This window comes from Seriola aureovittata, chromosome 3, assembly GCF_021018895.1.
Source record: "Seriola aureovittata isolate HTS-2021-v1 ecotype China chromosome 3, ASM2101889v1, whole genome shotgun sequence".
Taxonomy (NCBI): Eukaryota; Metazoa; Chordata; class Actinopteri; order Carangiformes; family Carangidae; genus Seriola; species Seriola aureovittata.
In genome coordinates, this window is record NC_079366.1 from 8,155,563 (window position 1) to 8,173,800 (window position 18,238).

Here is an 18,238-nt window from a genome sequence, read left to right on the forward strand (position 1 = left end):
CAGACTGTGATGCAACAAATAGATACACACACCCATCATCGTGTCCATCTATCAATGCTGCATAATCTAGGAGGTTTTCATCTGCATCAATAGTTATTTTGGAGAAATGGCCTAAATCATGTCTGGTAAGATGAGGACTTTGTGCAGAGATGAACTGTGCCAAAATTCAAGCCAAACTCATGACTTACAGCTATAGATTCATGTTGTTCCAGTATCACAGATTGATGCAGTGCCAACAAACCTTTGAGTTGGTTTTCCACAGCAAAACGGCACTAAAAGGCCAATATGTTGAGATGTGCTTTTGCTTTGATCCTTCACATGACTTATGAGTTTTATTAATGGCCTAATGGTGGCGCTATCTGTGCCAAAAACTAAGCCAATTTTCCTTTTTTTTTATTAATTTTTGTTCAGTAGATTTTTGCTCACGAGCTGAAAAACCTGACTTGCCACTGTGTATGAGTACTGAGATACGCAGGGGCAAGGGAGTGTCAAGGTGAGGGTTTCACATCCTCAAAAATAATGATTTCTTTTAATTCAATCTATTTTTTATTGTTTGGTTGTATGAACACAGATCATAAAGAATATCCACACTCTTGTCCCATGTAGCAATCTGTAGAAAAGTGCAGATTTGGTTTGTTTTGTATTTAATTTTCATTTTTTCTTTAGGCCTCCATCAGAATAAATTAAATCAAATTTCACAACACCTCAGTGGAGAGACATTTATGCACCCCGAGTTTCAAATTCAACAGTGTCACACAGTGACACACTTATACATTTAGTCTAAATCCCTCCATACGGTCAGCTATGTCCAAAGTCATGCCTCGCTAATTCCACCTTGTTGTGTCAGTACTGTACATGACTGCCATGTCTCCTGTTCACTCGACTGAGAATAATAACCAACGACTAATCACAGATTAGTGTGTGGGTGCGTGTTTTATTGCATGTGAGACCAAGGCCGCTGTGTGAGCGTGTCTACAGTAAAATGTAAATATGCGATGTGAATGAGCATTAGTTCAGTGTGTGTGCATGTTGTGTGTGTGTCCAGTCAAGCACAGAAATACAGCGCAGTAGGTCAGTGCGAGAAGATATGCTCATGTGCTCCCCAATATATTTCTGATGCCTCTTTTGTTGTGTTTTCCTGTGTGTGTGTGTGTGTGTGTGTGTGTGTGTGTGTGTGTGTGTGTGTGTGTCCTGGGATGGTTTTACAGTAGCAGGTTTGTGGTGTAACAGTAGACAGATGGGAGAAATGGCTGAGACTAATCTAAAGGGGTTAATCCACTTAATAACAACCACGAAGAACTGCATGTTACCTCACCCACCACACCTCCAACATGCTGTTTGTCCGTCAGGCTGATGGAGTTTCCATAATGTTGGCTTATGTGGGAAACGCCGACAGTGCATTATTCCTGATGAAATAGCACAGTATCAGCTGTGTGCACTGTATCTGCAGGAAAGCATCAACTTGCGATAGACATGTAGGTTCAAGGATAGGTTCCAATTTTTTAAAGTCTATCTTAATATAATGTTCACATGCTCATTTATAAGAATTATTAGTCGTTGTAATTGTTGTTCCTGTCCATACTGGCTGTGGGGAGATCACTTCCTAGCATGACGCCATTCTTACATGAGGCTTATTCAGCACTCTGAGATAACCAAATCAAGTTGGTGTCTTCCAAATTTACAGGCTTTTTAGTACTAAATTTGGTCTCTGTGTTCCCCTGTAGAGTTTCCTTGTTGGGCGGACCAGCAGAGTGCAGTTATAGTAACACAAAAAGGGAATTTAGTACTTAAAGACCATGATTTTGGAAGATACCCTCTTGATTTGGTAAACCTGGACCACAGAAGTTGCATATTAGCTTAGCTAGAACAAGAACTTTAACACATTTTGGGATTCTCATGGTCAAGGTCACATCCAGGCTGTTAAGGGAATGTTCCCACACTTATAATGACACTTGACTTACTGCTCATAATGCTTTATTAGTAATTAACAAGTTTATTGGAAACAACATATAAACCCATAATGCCTTCCTGTAAAGTGTCACTGGAGTTCCTCATAAATGCAGGTAGCCCACCTCCACTCTGTGTTTAATTAACTTTATTGATCTCCGGCGATGCTCCAGTTAACAATGTGGCAGCTTGGATTTAAAACTGTGCACTTGAGCTCATGCGCTCAAGGGCCATTAGTCTTCCTCTGATGTCACTAAAATATTTGCACTGTACACATACAGCTCACAAATATGAACGTTTTTATGTGGAAGCCAGGGAGAGGGATTCATGACACCTGAGTCATAGCTCTCCAACAGCTATGTGGGAAACTTGTGTGTCTGGACTCAATTAGTAGGTATTGGTGATTGCATCATGTAACTTGAAGCAAGCTTGTCTTTGGTTAGTAATGTGAAACTTACTGTAAAGCTCAGCTGAATATAAAACATACAAAAACTTAAGCACACATACTGTTTTTATGAAGTAAACTGACTTCTCTGCTGATTTCTGTTAATTATGTGGTGCATTGATTGTTAAAACAAGAGAAGAGTAGATAGTTTTTAAAGGCATAGTTTGAGATGTTGGGATCTCATTGATATACAGTAAATATGTAGTTGAAACCAGTAGCCAGTTAGCCTAGCATAAAGACTGTAAACAAGGGACAGCTAGCCTGGCTCTGTCCACACTGTTTCTTGGCTGAGTGCAGTGACCAACTGGAGTCTTGTTGTCATGTGGAGGTTGCCAGGCAACCAGATTTGTGCAAAGCTAAACTAACCAGCTGCTGGCTTTAGCTTAGTGGTTACTGTACAGACATGAGAGTGGTGTTTATTTCATTTTAAATGGTTAAAATTTAACGTTTCAGTTGTTTAAAAAGAGTGTTAATAGGCTACTTAAAGGTGCTATTGGCTATGTTGCTAAGTTTTCTCTGCAGCCAAACATGGTTTCTTGCAGGGAGCTAGTGTTGGTGATGGCCGCTTGCCAAGAGCTTCAGTCACTGTTGCGTTTACAAGACAAGAGGTTTAAATTGGCCCCCTGAGCGGCACTACTTCTCATGTTGAACTGAGGGCGGACTGGATGCTAGCTACAGTGACTCATTATCAGAAATTGCTAGCTGGCTAGCATGCTAACTTCCGTAGAAGAAAAGAAGTGATAGAAATTGAAGCAAAATAGGAGTTAACATTTGTGTGGCTTTCCATCACTGGAGACAGCTCTTGATGAGTAAAGAAATTAAATTTAATGCTGAAGTTGCCTTGTTTATTCTTGACGGATAACAAAAAAAGCTAGTTATGCTAATGCTTGCTATGTAGCAATAGCAAAAACTTATATAGCCCCTTTAACTTCATAAAAACACTGATAGGGAATGTGTTAACGTGTACTAATCATGAATTTGTCTGGTCTGATTCTGACCAAAAGTGGACTGAGGTAATTTTGCAATATCTTCCTCATATGGGATCATGTATAGATACCATGTTTACAAAACAAAACGCTGTCCCAAGCACATTTTGCACTAAGCAGCTGTGAAGGAACAATTTGAAGACAAGTTAAGGTCCAGCAGGCCGACAAATTCAACATGTAGGTGATGGATTGCTGAAGTCAGTAGCCAAAAGGATATCACTGTCTGTACCCTCCATTTGGACACGCACACATGAACACACACCAACAGGCTACTTCCTGTAGCACAAGGGCACAAGATATGGTAATGGGACCCAAGGGTGGTTTAGCATTGCGTAACATGGAGCTGATTCATCTCTCACATACACACACACGCACACACAGTTATTCCTTGTGGCCTACTTTCAATTCACAAGTGCACAACTTTCTTGTGGCCTAATTCTATGTTGTGATGTAAATGCATCAGCATTGTCTGTGTGTGTGTGTGTATGTGTGTCTGTGTCTGTGTGTGTGTGTGTGTGTGTGTGTGCGTGTGTGTGTGTGTGTGTGTGTGTGTGTGTGTGTGTGTGTGTGTGTGTGTGTGTGTGTGTGTATTGTAGTGTTCCGCTGAATTTGGCGGTCCTCAAATCTCAGTTGTACACACACATGTAACACACACACATACATTCTCTGACCTATTTTACCGTGTTGTGTAGGGCAGAGGCAGCAGGGATTGAACGGATCATGACAGGCAACATAACTCATTCCTGAACCACAACCAACCAAGCATGTCCAGCAGAAGATGTCGTTCCCCCCCTTGCTCTGCTCTCTCTCTCTCTCTCTCTCTCTCTCTCTCTCTCTCTCTCTCTCTCTCTCTCTCTCTCTCTCTCTCTCTCTCTCTCTCTCTCTCAGGCTTCCTGCCATCAGAGGAATGTTTTGCTTGATTCGGTTTTATTTGAGATTGTGAAATTGTCATGAGGGCAAGTTAGCACACCTCTTGATATACAGAATCCCATATCTTTAAATACCTAACCTAAACATGTACTGCAAACATCTCGATACTGAACTTGCAGTCTGCAAATTGGATAGGAATCAGGAAAGAATCACAACATATTCAGATCATTACAATCATCATCACATGATCCTGAAGTTTATGAATAGTTGTAATAAATCTCACTGTGGGACGTTGAGGCTCTTGATTAGTGCCAGGTCCAGTCATGCTGCAAAGCATTTAATAATTGATTAACTGCATTCCTGAGTGATTTATTCTTTAATTACAGAACTTCTCAGTGTCCCCTCTGTGTACAATATTAGGATAAAATCAGATTATTTTCATCATGATTAGCATTATTTTGATTGCCTTTTTCAATTTTCCCAGCACGACTTCTGTCCTGACATATTAATTCTTAATGAAATCCTTTTTTGACGAGTGTTCACAATAAAGTTTATTATCATTTGATATGAGATATCAGTTGAAAGAATGGTTAAAAATCTCCTTTCCTTTCTTTTTTTAAAACGTTTTTCCCACGTCAGAAGACGCAAAACATCATTATTCAAAGTTTATGGGGACTGGATTGTGTGTTAGATTAATTTTCTAAATTTAAAGCTGGGTCAGTTTAGGTTGATTGCACAATGAGTTTCTGCTGCATCAAGCCTCTGATGATTTCCTCCTCTCAGCTTGTGCATTTCAGCTCTTTCAGCAGAGATGTCTGCAGTGAGTGCAGTGGTATCTGACATCTGCATGGCATGACATAAACTGCACATTGTCTGTATGAGGAGGACCAGCTAAAATGACTCAAACCTGAAATTCAGAGGTGTGAACATACACATATATCTACCAACACAGAGTTTAACACACACTCCTCAGCTCCATCCTCCTTACCCCATCCCTGGCTCTCCCTGTGCTGCTGACCTACATACTGCAGCATCCCAGTTACATAACAAGCCCGGGCTGTTGATCACCGCAGGCAGCACTGGGCCAACACCCCCCTTCTCTCTATCGCACACACGCACTCTCTTTCTTATGACCTACCAGCCTTCATTAACTTCTTCATGTTGTAGGAAGTCACCATCCTGAGGCATACCTCTGCAATTGTGCACACACCTGAGAGACAGGTGCCTTTAAAAGGTGTGTGTGGGCAAATAGTGACAAAAATCTAAATTAGGTCAAACTGTCGGTTAACTAAAATCATCAGAAAAAGCTTCAGTATTTGACAAGAGGTCATTAAATCTACACAGAAACCCATGAGAATATAAAGAATGATAAAAACAATAATGATTTATAGTATTATAGAAATGTCATAGAGCTTTACAATACATAATTCAACAAGCTCTGAGGAATTAATCAGTGTGTGTGTGTTTTTTATAAATGTCAGCTTGATGCAACAGCAGACTGATATGTGCGTGTGCACCACTGACCTGCTCCCTCATGCAGCAACAAGCGAGAGCTTCTTTCTGAGTAGTTTGCTCAAGTTTACACTGTAGAGGCATGTGACGTAACCCTCCCTCCCTCCCTCCTTCCTCCTTCCACCGCTTTCCTCTCTTTTTCTCTCTCTCCCTTCCACTCTGTATAACCCCCTCCTCTCCTCACCCCTTCCCCTCCCTCTCCCTCTTATCCATCCTCTCCTATCCCTCCTCACTGACCTACTTTTACTCTCCTGGCCCGTTTTCACAAGCCTCCGCACAATACAAAGCAGCTTTTACAGCTCAAACATGGGTTGGGAAAAAAAAAGGAAAAGGGAATGAGTGAGAGAGAGAGAAAACAAGAGATACTGAGAGGAGGGAGGGGGAAAAGGTATATGATAGAAAATGAGGAAGGGATAGTGCACTTACAAAGCACTGCGGTTTTCTCAGGAATGTCACCTTGTTATAGCTGGCTGGTGGGTGGCATATAGCGCAGAAGTGAAAACACATTAGAGTAGCACATTGCTGACAAGAAGCAGCAGGTCTATGTGTGGTCAGCTGTTTACACACACCTACATCCTTCCTCTATCTATTGCAGGAGATGCAAGAATAAACCTCTGTATGCCAAAAGTGCTGGGGATGCATTTAATTTGCATCACAAAATTGCACTTCATGAAGAACTCTGGTAATAAACTCTGAGGATGAAAACATGCACAAGTGGTTTGATTGCCTCGCCCTCAGTTGTTGACATTTCCAGTCCAGAGCTGCTGCTCCTGAGATTTTCACGAAAAACCTGGGTGTTTCCTTGAAATTGCAACACCTCTGTATCTGAGGCTCTCCTCGCTCTAATGGCTGTTATATAACCCTTGTCAGTGGCACGCTCTGCCAATGCCAACTTTCTGTTCCCATCAGCTATTGTTCCATTAACGGCAGGGTCAGATGCAGGCTGCCACACTTACCAGTCTGACGCAGTTTTTCTCCCAAGACAGTTGTGTAACTTGTTTTTCCTTGTTGCACTCATTCTGTGATTTTTCTCTTCACATTTCTCCAACTAAGACAGATTGGGTCATGATGTTGAGCAATTCCGGACTAAGGCAGAAACTGAGAGAAAAATATGTGGAACTACTGTTTTTTGACGTGACACTACTTTAAATGTGGTCGTAAAGCTGTGAGTTGCAGCAAAAGTAGTTATCTTAAATGCACCCCTACTTTAGTATTTTCTAATCTAGATTAAAAACTCTCATTTTCTTGTGCCATTGAAGTCAAACCAAGTTTTGACTGTTATATTTTATTGAGCAATCCCTTTCTATTTGAGTTAAATACTCAACCTTGAGAGTTTTCATTAAGTTTCCTATCCAGTGAATAGACTCCTTTGAGAGTTTGTTTGTAAAATATGAAGTGTACTTTGTTGTTTATACTGGAGCCATGTGTATTTTGTGTGTTAGTATAACTATAAATATAAATATATGACATGAATATTCAGGCTGAGGTTAAAACTGGACAACAGATTCCCCCCTGTTCTGCTGTACCACACAGTCTGTGTATTGTTGTGATTTCATTTCATTTCAGAGAATCTCTGCCAGTGGGCAGCAGGCATGACGTGGTGAACCAGTGAAGTTTTTCTGACTGTGTCGGCTCACACTGAGCTGTACTGGCAGACTGGGATGTTGCTGTCTGCGAGCCGTGAATCAGCTAGTTGGTCTTCTGCTAGAAAAGGGGTTGTGTGTGTGTGTGTGTGTGTGTGTGTCTGAAGGCATTTCATAAGAGTGACTCAAAAAGTTCAAAACAGACGAATATAAATTCAACAACCTTTTTATTTTTTCCCCATTTTGAATCTTTCACAATCAAAAATGAGTCTTTTTTTGTAACCATTTTGCATATCCACGTGAAGTATAGCAATACATAATCGCTTCTGGACAAGCCTTACTCAATTTTTTTTCCATTTCGGAAAGCCTTTCGGCAAACAACAAAGGTTATACAGTAACACGTAGTACAAATGGTAACTGGGGCAAAGGGCAGCAAGGGTAAATACACAGCACAACCAGGAAGAGCATAGAGCAAAATGACACAACAGGATGACAGAAAAATACACATAATAATAGCCAAAATAATAACAGAATATAATAGAAAATAACAATATTAATAAAATAATAATAAAATAATGACAGCAGTATACAAGAGATAAGAGAGACAACTTTACATTTATACATAGTGACCAGAGGCAGGCACCAGGAAGTGAAACAGTTAAACTTGTAAAGACTGTATGATCTACTGCAGCTACTATAGCTAAAACAACTCAGTGCGAAGGTGAGTGGGATCCTTAAGACATCGGCCAATGTGGGGACAAGGGACAACACAATAAAGAGGCACCTTATGAAGATAGAGCAGCTTTGCTGGTTGCGACTGGAGAGCCATTTCATTTATTAGACAGACAGTTTTTGTCTGGAATATGAAGATCTATTGATTTTTGTTGAACAGCTGGCAAACAAGGCTCGCCTTGTGCTTGTCAGGTTTTGCCAACAGCAATGTGTGACTGCATAGCCTTGATTGATATGAGAATAACTGGCCTTGACTTCTTTTTGACAGCTTTGAGTGTCAAAAGCTTGGCTCACCTGAACAAGGAGCCCGAGCAGGAAGTCTGAAAAAAATTTACCTTTCTTTCTTTCTTTTTTTTTTTTTTTTTTTTTTTTTTTTTACAAGTTGTGGCTCCCACTTTGAGTTAAAAGAACATCTTTGAGGCATTTTCTAGACAAAGAGGGACTGTACAAGGTGTCTCAACAGGAACAAACTGATCACTTTAAAGTCTACAACTTCCGTATCCCACTGTTTTATTTTTTGTTGTTTTTGCCACATTTTTTTCTTAAAATATATATTCCATATATGCAAATTTATATGTCACAGTAATATACAATCTAAGTGCTTCAGAAGTGAAGAGGACTTGTGTGCAGATGATGAGAAGATCAAATGGTACAGATGTGTTCAGAGGGAGGACGAATGTAACTCTTTGCCAGGAAAGGGAGATGCTAAAGGAAGGATGTGTATCTTTGGTCAAAGGAATGTTCCCATAATGCCACAATAAACGCTGGCCAGCCACCAAGGCAGTTTACAACAATGAATAATTGAATAATGTTTGAATTTTCCACAAGGGAAATATCCCAGACTCCAGCTCTGGAGAGTTTCATTCTGTCCCCTCCCTCATTAAGTGATCTATTATTTTAACTGGAGGGATGGGTGGGAGGTAGGAGAGCGTAAGGGGAAGGGGAACAGGTGACACAGTGAAACTTGATGGTGAAATCACATCCTAACCACACCTCACACAGATCACTGACTTCTTGTAAGGTGCCGATGTGAGTCATACTTGTAGTTGTCTGTCTGCTGTAGACAACAAAGAGGTGATAGGAAAATACTCCAGCTACTCCTATTTGTCCTTAGTCTCGCCTCTTATTTCGCCCACCTCTTCCGGCGCTGGATCCCTTTTTCCCTCCCTCCTTTTTACACTCTGCCCTTTCATTCACCTGAGGCTTGACCTCCTCTGCATAATCAGTCTCATTGTCCACCTCTTTGCTCTCCCCATTGGCCTGGCTGCTATGAAGGTTGCTGGGTAGAGCTAAGTAAGGGTGCTGTGGCAAGGTGGGAGAGGGTGACATGGAGGTGCTGACAGGGCCCTCTACCTGTGTTCCTGCTCCTCCATTGGACAGTGCTCTGTACTTGAGGCGGAGCTTGTGAGGCAGAGCGGTGGCTTTGACCTCAGCTTGGCACTCTCCATGTGAACCAGCAGCTCCCGCCGCCTTCTGGTGGTAGCTGCTGATGTCTGAGGAGGACGAGGAGGGGGACTCGTCATCTGTGGAGCCCTCCTTATCAGAGCTACGTGGGTCCCCGTCACTGGAGGAGGTGTCTTTAATGGAGGAGTTCTCCTGGTAGAAACCACCAGCTCGGGGGCCTCCCTCGTAGGTGAGCACTGGGGGCTCTTCGTCCAGTGTGTTGAGGTAGCCGTTGTGCTGTGTGAAGGAGGATTTGCCCTCCTCAGTGTTGTGGATCAGATTAGGGGCAAAGGGGTTCTGGTGGCTTTCTGCGTGCTGAAGACTGTTCTCCTGACCCTGGTAGCTGTAATGATGATGGTTGTCATGCTGCTGCTGGCTGTTGGGATTGTACTTTTGCTGCAGCTCATCTGCTGACTCAGCATGATCATTGGTGTATTCATACTGGGGCGAGTCCATGGTCTTCGTCCTCTCTAGCTTCTCAGCGACCTCTGTGATGGTCACTGAGCAGTCAGAGAACTTGGAAGTTGAGGTGTGCTGGCCATGCTGCGGCGGTCTGCTCTGCTGGGACAGCTGGTCCTCCGACCTCTGGCTCTCCATGGGGTAACAGCCACTGCTGGAGCGGTACAGGATGACGCTCCTCTGTGCAGAAGTGGCCTGAGGAGCGGGGCTGGAGGCCTCCATGTGGCACTGCTGCTGCTGTTGGTGGTGCTGGTAGTCCATGGCACTTTCAGCCAACTGGGTGCTCTGCTGGTGAGGAGAAACCAGAGCGGTGTGGCTGCCATGATAAGCCCCAGTTGACATTCCACTTGGTATCCCATCGGGAATCCCGTTGCTTTCCAGCCGGGCCATCTCCAGACTTGAGGGCTCCTTCTTTATGCTGTAGCCCATGGGTTCTGGGCTGTCTCTGGAGGAGCCATCAGACATGTCGGAGACGGAGCCCCGGGGAGAGTACTTGTGTAGCGTTGAGTGGCGCTCACCACGGCTCGACTGTTCAGTTTCAGATGAGTCTGAATTCAGCATCACCTGGGACGCACTTGAATAACCGCTGCTTGAGAGGTAGGCGTTACTGTTCGGGGTGCCGTTGGTGCTGCTCCCATTGCTACCAGTGTTGACAGCTGCAGCACTGTTGGAGATCTGCTGACTTTTCTCCATGTAGGAGGCTGTGCTAATGAGGCCAAAGCGCAACTTGAGCTGAAGGAGTTCTGTCTTTAGACGAACGTTCTCCTCATTCAACGCCATGACCCGGTTCTCTAGCACCATGTCATTGAGGCGGCGCTTTTCCCTTGAGCGCTTGGCTGCTTCATTGTTCTTCCTCCGTTTTTCCCAATAGGAAGCATCTTTCTTCTCATCAGAAATGAACTCTCGCTTGCGACGGGAAGTCACAGTAGGCTTGCTACCTTTAGCCTGGCGGCTGATCCGCGCTCCACCTTCAGAACCAGGGGATGGGAGGCTCGCACTGTAGGGAGAATAAGTTTCTACCTCCATGGTATTCTTGTTGCTGGTAGATGGGAAGTGTAGACTGAGACTTTCCATTTTTTCCCGACTGGGGGCCAGAGTGTGACTCTAGCGAAGGGCAAAGGGGGAAAGGGAAAAGATGTAAAACTATATGAGCCTTCTGCTTTGTTACTAAGGAGTGTGACCTATGTCGCAGGATCGGCAAAAACTTCTGGATGAGGTATTTGTGCTCCTTGAGAGGATTGCCTCATTGAGTTCTGCTATGTATTATTCAAGATCAAAATGTTCAAGTGTCCAAATTAGCCAGGAAGATTAAAAAGAGGTGGAACTCCACAAAAACCTCAGACATTGAACTAGTGTTGTGAACGAGGAACCTAAAAAAATAAACAAGTTTGTATTTTGAGCAGAGAGTCAGTTGTTCAAAGCAGTTTCTGGAGTCTCGCTGGAGGTGATTTTGAGTTTATCTGCGTCTTCCTCAATCTTCAGCAGAGCTGTGATGCCTGTCAGGCCGCTGCTTTGCTTCTCTCAGTGTCTTACACAGGATGTAGGTCAGTCCGTCTACTTCGGGGATCCCTGAGGATCTAGCTTCAGTGCTGCTGTTTGCTGACCACTACCTGGTTTATGGAGAGAGAGAAAGAGGGAAGGGGAGAGAGAGAGAAAGCGTTAGATTAGCTGTAAAACCACTGCCGTTCATTGTGGTATATAAGGTCAATTGAATGTAACCTCTAAGGTTTGAGATCAATATGCACTCTGTTTATCACAATTCAACTTGCGCTGAAAATCTATTACATAACCCTCAAAGTTGCACAATGTTTATCTTTCCTGTCTTTGTTTCCTTGACTTCACAGAGAAAAAGGGGGTGGGTGCAGAGCATGAGTAGCAGCACACATGAGTACACAGGGCTGCTGCTGCTGAACTCTTGTGTAAGACAGAGCCACCGTCATAGTCACATAACAAGGACTGAGGCAGGCTGACCTGGTGCCAGCTCTGCAGAGACTGACAGATAAAGGGCTGAGGGAGGGAAGGAGTAGACGAGGATACATCTGGTGTATCATCCCACTTATTCCATGACATATTACTGTAGATATAACATGGTTTGTGATGCAATATGACACAAATAATGTATTACAACCTCTGCTTTTATATTTTTTCATCACAGGGAAATCACATGAAATGAGAGTCATGAATACTGAACGAAATTGAAAATAGGGCATCACACTCATTGAGGAATGGCTGAAATGGGCTTATGGGAGACATCACAGTTATTGGACACACATCTGTGTTAGGCTGTGTGCATGTGTGTGTCTGTGGGGGAGGGTGAGATCTCCATCACTGCCGTAATGTCTCAGTTTCTCTGGTAGCCGTCACACTGTCTGAAATCACACAACACCACAAGCTGCTGAACTTCCTTATGTTGTGTCAACATTGTAGCTCAGCAGGAAGCATTGCTCACACAACATGTCTTGCGCCATAAAGTTAACAACAATGCCCAATGCAGCACGGGGCGGATGTTGATGGGAGTCCAGCATTATGTAATAACTAGATCTGCTCTTTGTTTTAGGTCTGATTCCTCTGGTTCTCTCACTGCACAGCATTACACAGTTGATATGCAGTAATTAATAACACATCATTACACTGAGCCCCCGGAGTCCATTACAAACATGAAAACATCTTTTTATGACACACTCGCACAGGGAATGCTATAATCTAGGTCACTGTGCCTGTGGGTAACAGTGACTCCTCTGGTGTCACTTTTCATCCTCAACGCTGGAATTAAACAGAGCACAAATATGAACTTCTATCATCACAAATGCTTTTACTGGCCTTGTGTTTCCCTGATGTTTTCTATTACTTTTTTTTTTGGTGATACCAAGTATCAAACACTTGAAACCGGAATCGCAGTTTCACAGTTTAATGGACACTGAATCAGTCGACTCAGTTCTGTCATTTTCAATTGTCAAGCAACTTTTGTTTCAGACTTTCAAATCAAATGCAAATAAGAGGCACAAGTTTGCAAATAACATGTTGGTGTAGGAGTTTTGCTAAGGGTTTGTGTTATGCAATTGCAGCAGCAATGACTGGAAACCTGAGGATATCCCTGGCAACTTTTTGACTGTGTACCTCAAAAGCAGCAAAGGTCGGTACTGATATAGTAAACTGTGCGTCAGTTTAAGTGTCTTATGACAGACTGTGTTACAGCTGCTACTGCTGTCAATCCTTTTGACGTCATGTAGGGCAAGAAATGTCACTTACAATCAGTAAAGACATCTGTAGACAATTTCATTTTGAAAGCTCTAAACTTTTTTTTTTAACTCTAGCATGCAAAGATAAAGTCAGGCATGGAAAGATATAGGCTATAGGAATTTTGGGGTGTTGCTGAGGGAAAAACAAGCAGCTCCTGGTCCCAATTCATGCTACTGTTTTTGTCTTATGTTCCCTCTGTATAGTGAAGCCTGGAAACTGAGACCAGACATGGCACAAGCAGAGAAAGCAGACTTGAACAAAGAATCTCCACAGACTGTTCCCGTTATTTAAACCATGATGATGTCAAGAGGGCAAAAAAAAACTTGCTAAGTGCAGTGTGTTGTTCCCTCATCACAAACCACTTACTTCACACCACAGACTCAATGCCAAATAACAATTTAACCTAGTGAATATCTTCTCCAGACTGGTTAATGCATTTCTCTACCCCCCCCCCCCCCCCCCCCCCCCCCCAGTCCTGTTGCATAATCTCACATTCAAAAAAACCCACATTGTGACCTTGAAACAACATGACTTACAGCTCAGAATAATTAACCATTTATTTACCCATGCCTGTGATATTGTAACTGAGGGGCTAAGTCTAGAAATGCTGCAGGCTATTCTTCAAATTGAATTTTCCTCCGAGTGGCAAAACAAGATTTCTTCCGCCTTTTGTTTTTTCGCCTTTTCTTGAAGAACTGGAGTAAATCTACACTGAACTGAAAGGGATTTGGACACAACCACCAACAGATGTGGAAAAATGTAGGGTCAGCCCCCATTTTTCTCTCCAACCCTGAATAATTTTCATAAAGACTTGCAAGGGAGGGAGGGGTGGCGCGAAACAAAGGCGGGCAATGAAGGAAGCACGCATACGTCTGCGCTGTCCCACTGACCTAGAAACGACGCTAAGCAGTAAACACTCCTCCTGTCTTTGACGGTGCGCCATAAAATAGGTCAGTGGGACTGCATGGGAGGGAGGGCAGGAGAGGGAAAGAGAGTATTAGAGTGCACTCTAAAAATAGAGCGACAGAAAGAGGTGAGGGAGGGAGGGAGGAAGCAGAGGAGCGATGGGGTGACGGGAGGAATTCAGTTGGTGGAAATGAGAGGAATTTTACAGAAACTGCAGCATGGGGAATAAAAGAGACAAACTTGCATACGCCATCTGCCCAAAATCGGATTACGAAAGACCCAGTGATTTCCAACATTAATTCCTGTTCGCTCTAGAAACCCTGCGACGCCTTATGCAGCACATAACAATATGCATCAGTAGCAGATGAAAAACGATAGGGAGAGATAGGGAGATGGCATTGACGTCAGAGCACACACCCATCTCTGCAGCCAAATTCACACATAACAGGCTGCCTCTCTCAGGACTGCATGGGGAGGGGCTGCCGTTGGTGCTCGTAACCTACGTGCTCTGAATCTCTCTTGTTGCAGAGCGAAGCTTGTGTAACACATGCATATTACATAGCAGCAGAAGCTACAGGTTACTGGCTGTGAAAGCCTGAAATCTCCCCTTTCACTATCCTTCTCTGTGCATGTTGTTCCCTGAATCAAAGCAAAGACCGAAGCTAGAAAAGAGATGGGTACATTGTGTAATTAGCTCTCTGTGCAGAGGCTAATTTCCCATTAAAAAAAAAAAAAAAAAAAAAGGAGGGTTGGCTGCAGCTACTGTAAGCAGTGTGTTTCTCTGTATTTTTGGCTGAGGAAAACTCAGCTAAGAAGTAGTTCCCAGGCACTTGCCGCTCAGGGAGGAATGCTTCACCTCTGACCTCCTCTGAGGCAAGTGTGAGTAAAACGCATGGCATCCTCTTCCCCTCCTCCATCCTCTAAGTGATCCAACACCACACACGTGGAGGGGCCCCAGCTAGGAGCCTCAGTCTTGCCCCGTGGTTTTATGTAAAGAATCCAAACTAGGACACAGGAATCCAGACATTTCAGGTCAGTTAGTGAGACCTATACGACTGTGTGCCATTTAACACTTCTTCAGAGTAATAGGTTACCTAACACACTTCAACTTGTACTGGCCGTAGGTGACTGAATACACAGGTATAAGCAGTTTTTTGAAAGGTTAGAAATTTGGTGAAGAATGAATCTAATAAATAAGCATGACCTTATTTTGAAATGTATTACGTAGTGTGAATTTACATATTTGTGTATAATTTGAATCTTACTCGGTCAATTAGTAACATGTGACCTTTATCTTTTTCAGTCAAATCTGACTTACTGCAACATGGTGAAAGGTTTTACTTACTCGCAATCAGCAGATTAGCAAAGTAAAATCACCAAGAGAAAAAAATTTAACATTTTGATTAACAGTCACAAAAGTAAAAAACTGGGACAAATAGCTTAACCTATTAAAGTATGCATAAATCTGAGGTCTTGTATTCCTCAGAGCAACAGACAGAGTGGTCAAAGTAGTCCACGGCTTGTCCCGTATACCTCATGTGCCTCCTCACCCAGTTACAGGTCTGACCTATATTCAGAGCTCTGGCTGGGACAGAGCAATGCAGACAGCTCTGAAAACAGACCAGCTGGCAGCAGGCAGACTAAGAGCTCACCAGAACTTCGCCAGACAGGGGTTTCCATGCATTGCATCACATCCTGGATGTTCACTTGTTATTCTAATTTCACAACAAAGTCACACTAAAAAATTTGCTGGGATCTTGGGAGACGAGCTTTTCACCGAACCGGGAAGACTGTTACATCTAGTTTAGCCTTGCTTAACTTTTTCTATTCCATGTTTTCTCTTGGAGGAGAAAAACTGGGCAAGTTAAAAATAGCTTTCAGACCTTGAGCAGCTGTGTTACATCACTGATGAAAACATTTCTAAATACAATTTCCCCTGTGCAGACTTGTTAAATATCTATCTGCTTTAGGAATAATGGTGTAGTGTTAATATGGGTATGAATGATGAGAAGAAAGCACAGGGTGTGAACGGGAATCAATTACAGGCCTCTCTGTCCCAGGAGAGAGCTGCTGTTTATTGCTTCTCCCTGCTGTGCGCTGGTTATGTCATACCCTCCAACTCCCTCAAAGCAAAGCTTTGTGCTTTACTTAACACACCTCATGAGTAAAAAAGAATCATCAGTGACTCACTCTGAGCAGAAATCAGACATTTTGTGCTTGTTTTCTCCTTTGAACTTAAACATTAATTGTGTGATAGTGATGTAACCTAAAAGCAGGAGCAAATGTTCTTCACATCTGGGGGAAGTAAATTTAAGGGAAAATTAAGCATAAAAATGTTTTCAGTTTTTTTTTTCAATATTATAATAGATTACTGTTACATGTTACATTACACGTTTGATCCCTGTAGTATCTCCACTCCTACAAATGAATACAGCATATCTATAGATATAGACAAGAAAATGTTTTTTTTGTTGTTGCATATAATCTTTTCTAAATGTAACTATACCCTCCACTTTTAAATGAAATTGAACCAGTTTTGTTAAAAATGTGCCACAAACAATAGCCTTTAGATGAATTGGTATCCTAAAAGGAGCCATGCTTTAATTCAGCCTAATGTTTGCATCAGGTGGATGGTGAGAGAGATTCATCAATATCTCAGAAAATAAAGTCATCTAGTGAAAAACGTGAAAACAACATGCACATACAAACAGCAGCATGCCACGTGCAGGGCTAATATAGCACACCGTGTGTCTGCATTAACCAGACAACACAGCCCGACTACAGCAGCTGCCCCCATTCCCTGGAAAACACCACCATGAGGGAAATTACCTCGCCTTGACATTGAGCACATTATGTGGAGTATGGCCAGCTACGTTTCCAATCTTGCTACATGTTTCATTTCAATAACAAAGCAAGAAAACGAGACAAACCCGGCAACAAAGGAGCATTTTTAGCACCGCGAGCGCCGGATTTAATAATGTGACAAAAACAGCCGCAAACGTCTCAAAGTCACGGACGCACGCGCGGGTCTGCCGGTAGAGCAGAGAGTCGCCATGTGAACAATAACCGGCCATAAGCATCATGTCCTCATGTCTACACACTCACACTGAGCTGATATACCTCTGAGTTTAACCACGCCGAGTGAGGAACATATAAAGACACAAACAGACAAAGACAAAGGGCGGAATGCGGCTCCGCGCTCACTCTAACATACCTTTCCATGTCCTGGAGGAGGGGAAAAAAGATTCAGGCTTCCCCGACACAAAAGCTGTCTCGCTCCCGTTTCCTCCTTTCCTTGTCCCTTTAGAAGAAACCTCCCGTAAAACGAAAAAACACTTTCTTCTTCGTTTCCTGTCGGTTCTCCGGTCAGTTGTGGTTGAGTCAGTGGGTCGGGTGGATGCTGTTTCGGTCTTTTGGCTCGGGCTGTCTGTGTGTTGTGTGCGGCCGGACACTGCTCCAGTTTCTCCGGCTCCCTTTCTAGAAATATGTGTTAGTAGGTCAGTGGTTGCATAACAGCTCTTAGGCTGCCTAGTCACGTTTTTGTCCTCTGTCTCTCCGCGCGAGAGTCTCTCTCTGTGTGTTATAAACCCTCTCCTTTTCTGTCCTCTCCACCTCCATCTACATCTTTCCTCCGCGCTGTAATAGCAACTCTTTACGGGAGTGGTTAAGTTTATAACAAGGGCATGAATGCGTTTTCACGGACACCATGTTATACTGAGACGTCCAATAATAGCATGTAACAGCATGTCCTTCAGCTGTGTTAGCAACGAGTCAGTGTTGCATATCCTCTCAATATCAAGTCTATATAGTTTCACCTGGTGATACTTTATGTTTAATGGGGGAAAGATAAAGTTAATTCTGATAATGACCGAGAAGGACCTTTGGTGAGTCCAAGGAAACTGAATGGCCCAAAATACTTGTGCTGTATGTTATACTTGTGTATAACTTTATAAGTGTGTGTGTGTGTGTGTGTGTGTGTGTGTGTGTGTGTGTGTGTGTGTGTGTGTGTGTGACATAATGCAGTAATATAGGCTATACAAATTTAGCAATTTTTGACATGGCTAATTATAGAAACACAGTTGATACTGATACCTGATATAAGTGAAAATGAGAGT

At 43.0% G+C, this 18,238-nt stretch overlaps 1 protein-coding gene across 1 annotated transcript; it reads right to left on the reverse strand.

Annotated features, from left to right (window-relative positions):
* Positions 1–7,553: 7,553 nt before the first annotated feature.
* nfil3-5 (nuclear factor, interleukin 3 regulated, member 5) lies at positions 7,554–17,743 on the reverse strand. Its single transcript, XM_056371898.1, has 2 exons — positions 17,338–17,743; positions 7,554–11,587 (listed from the first exon to the last, which is right to left on the reverse strand). Exon 2 carries the CDS (start codon positions 11,049–11,051, stop codon positions 9,186–9,188), a length of 1,866 nt encoding a protein of 621 aa, XP_056227873.1. The 5' UTR covers positions 11,052–11,587; positions 17,338–17,743; the 3' UTR covers positions 7,554–9,185.
* Between the last annotated feature and the right edge of the window lie 495 nt (positions 17,744–18,238).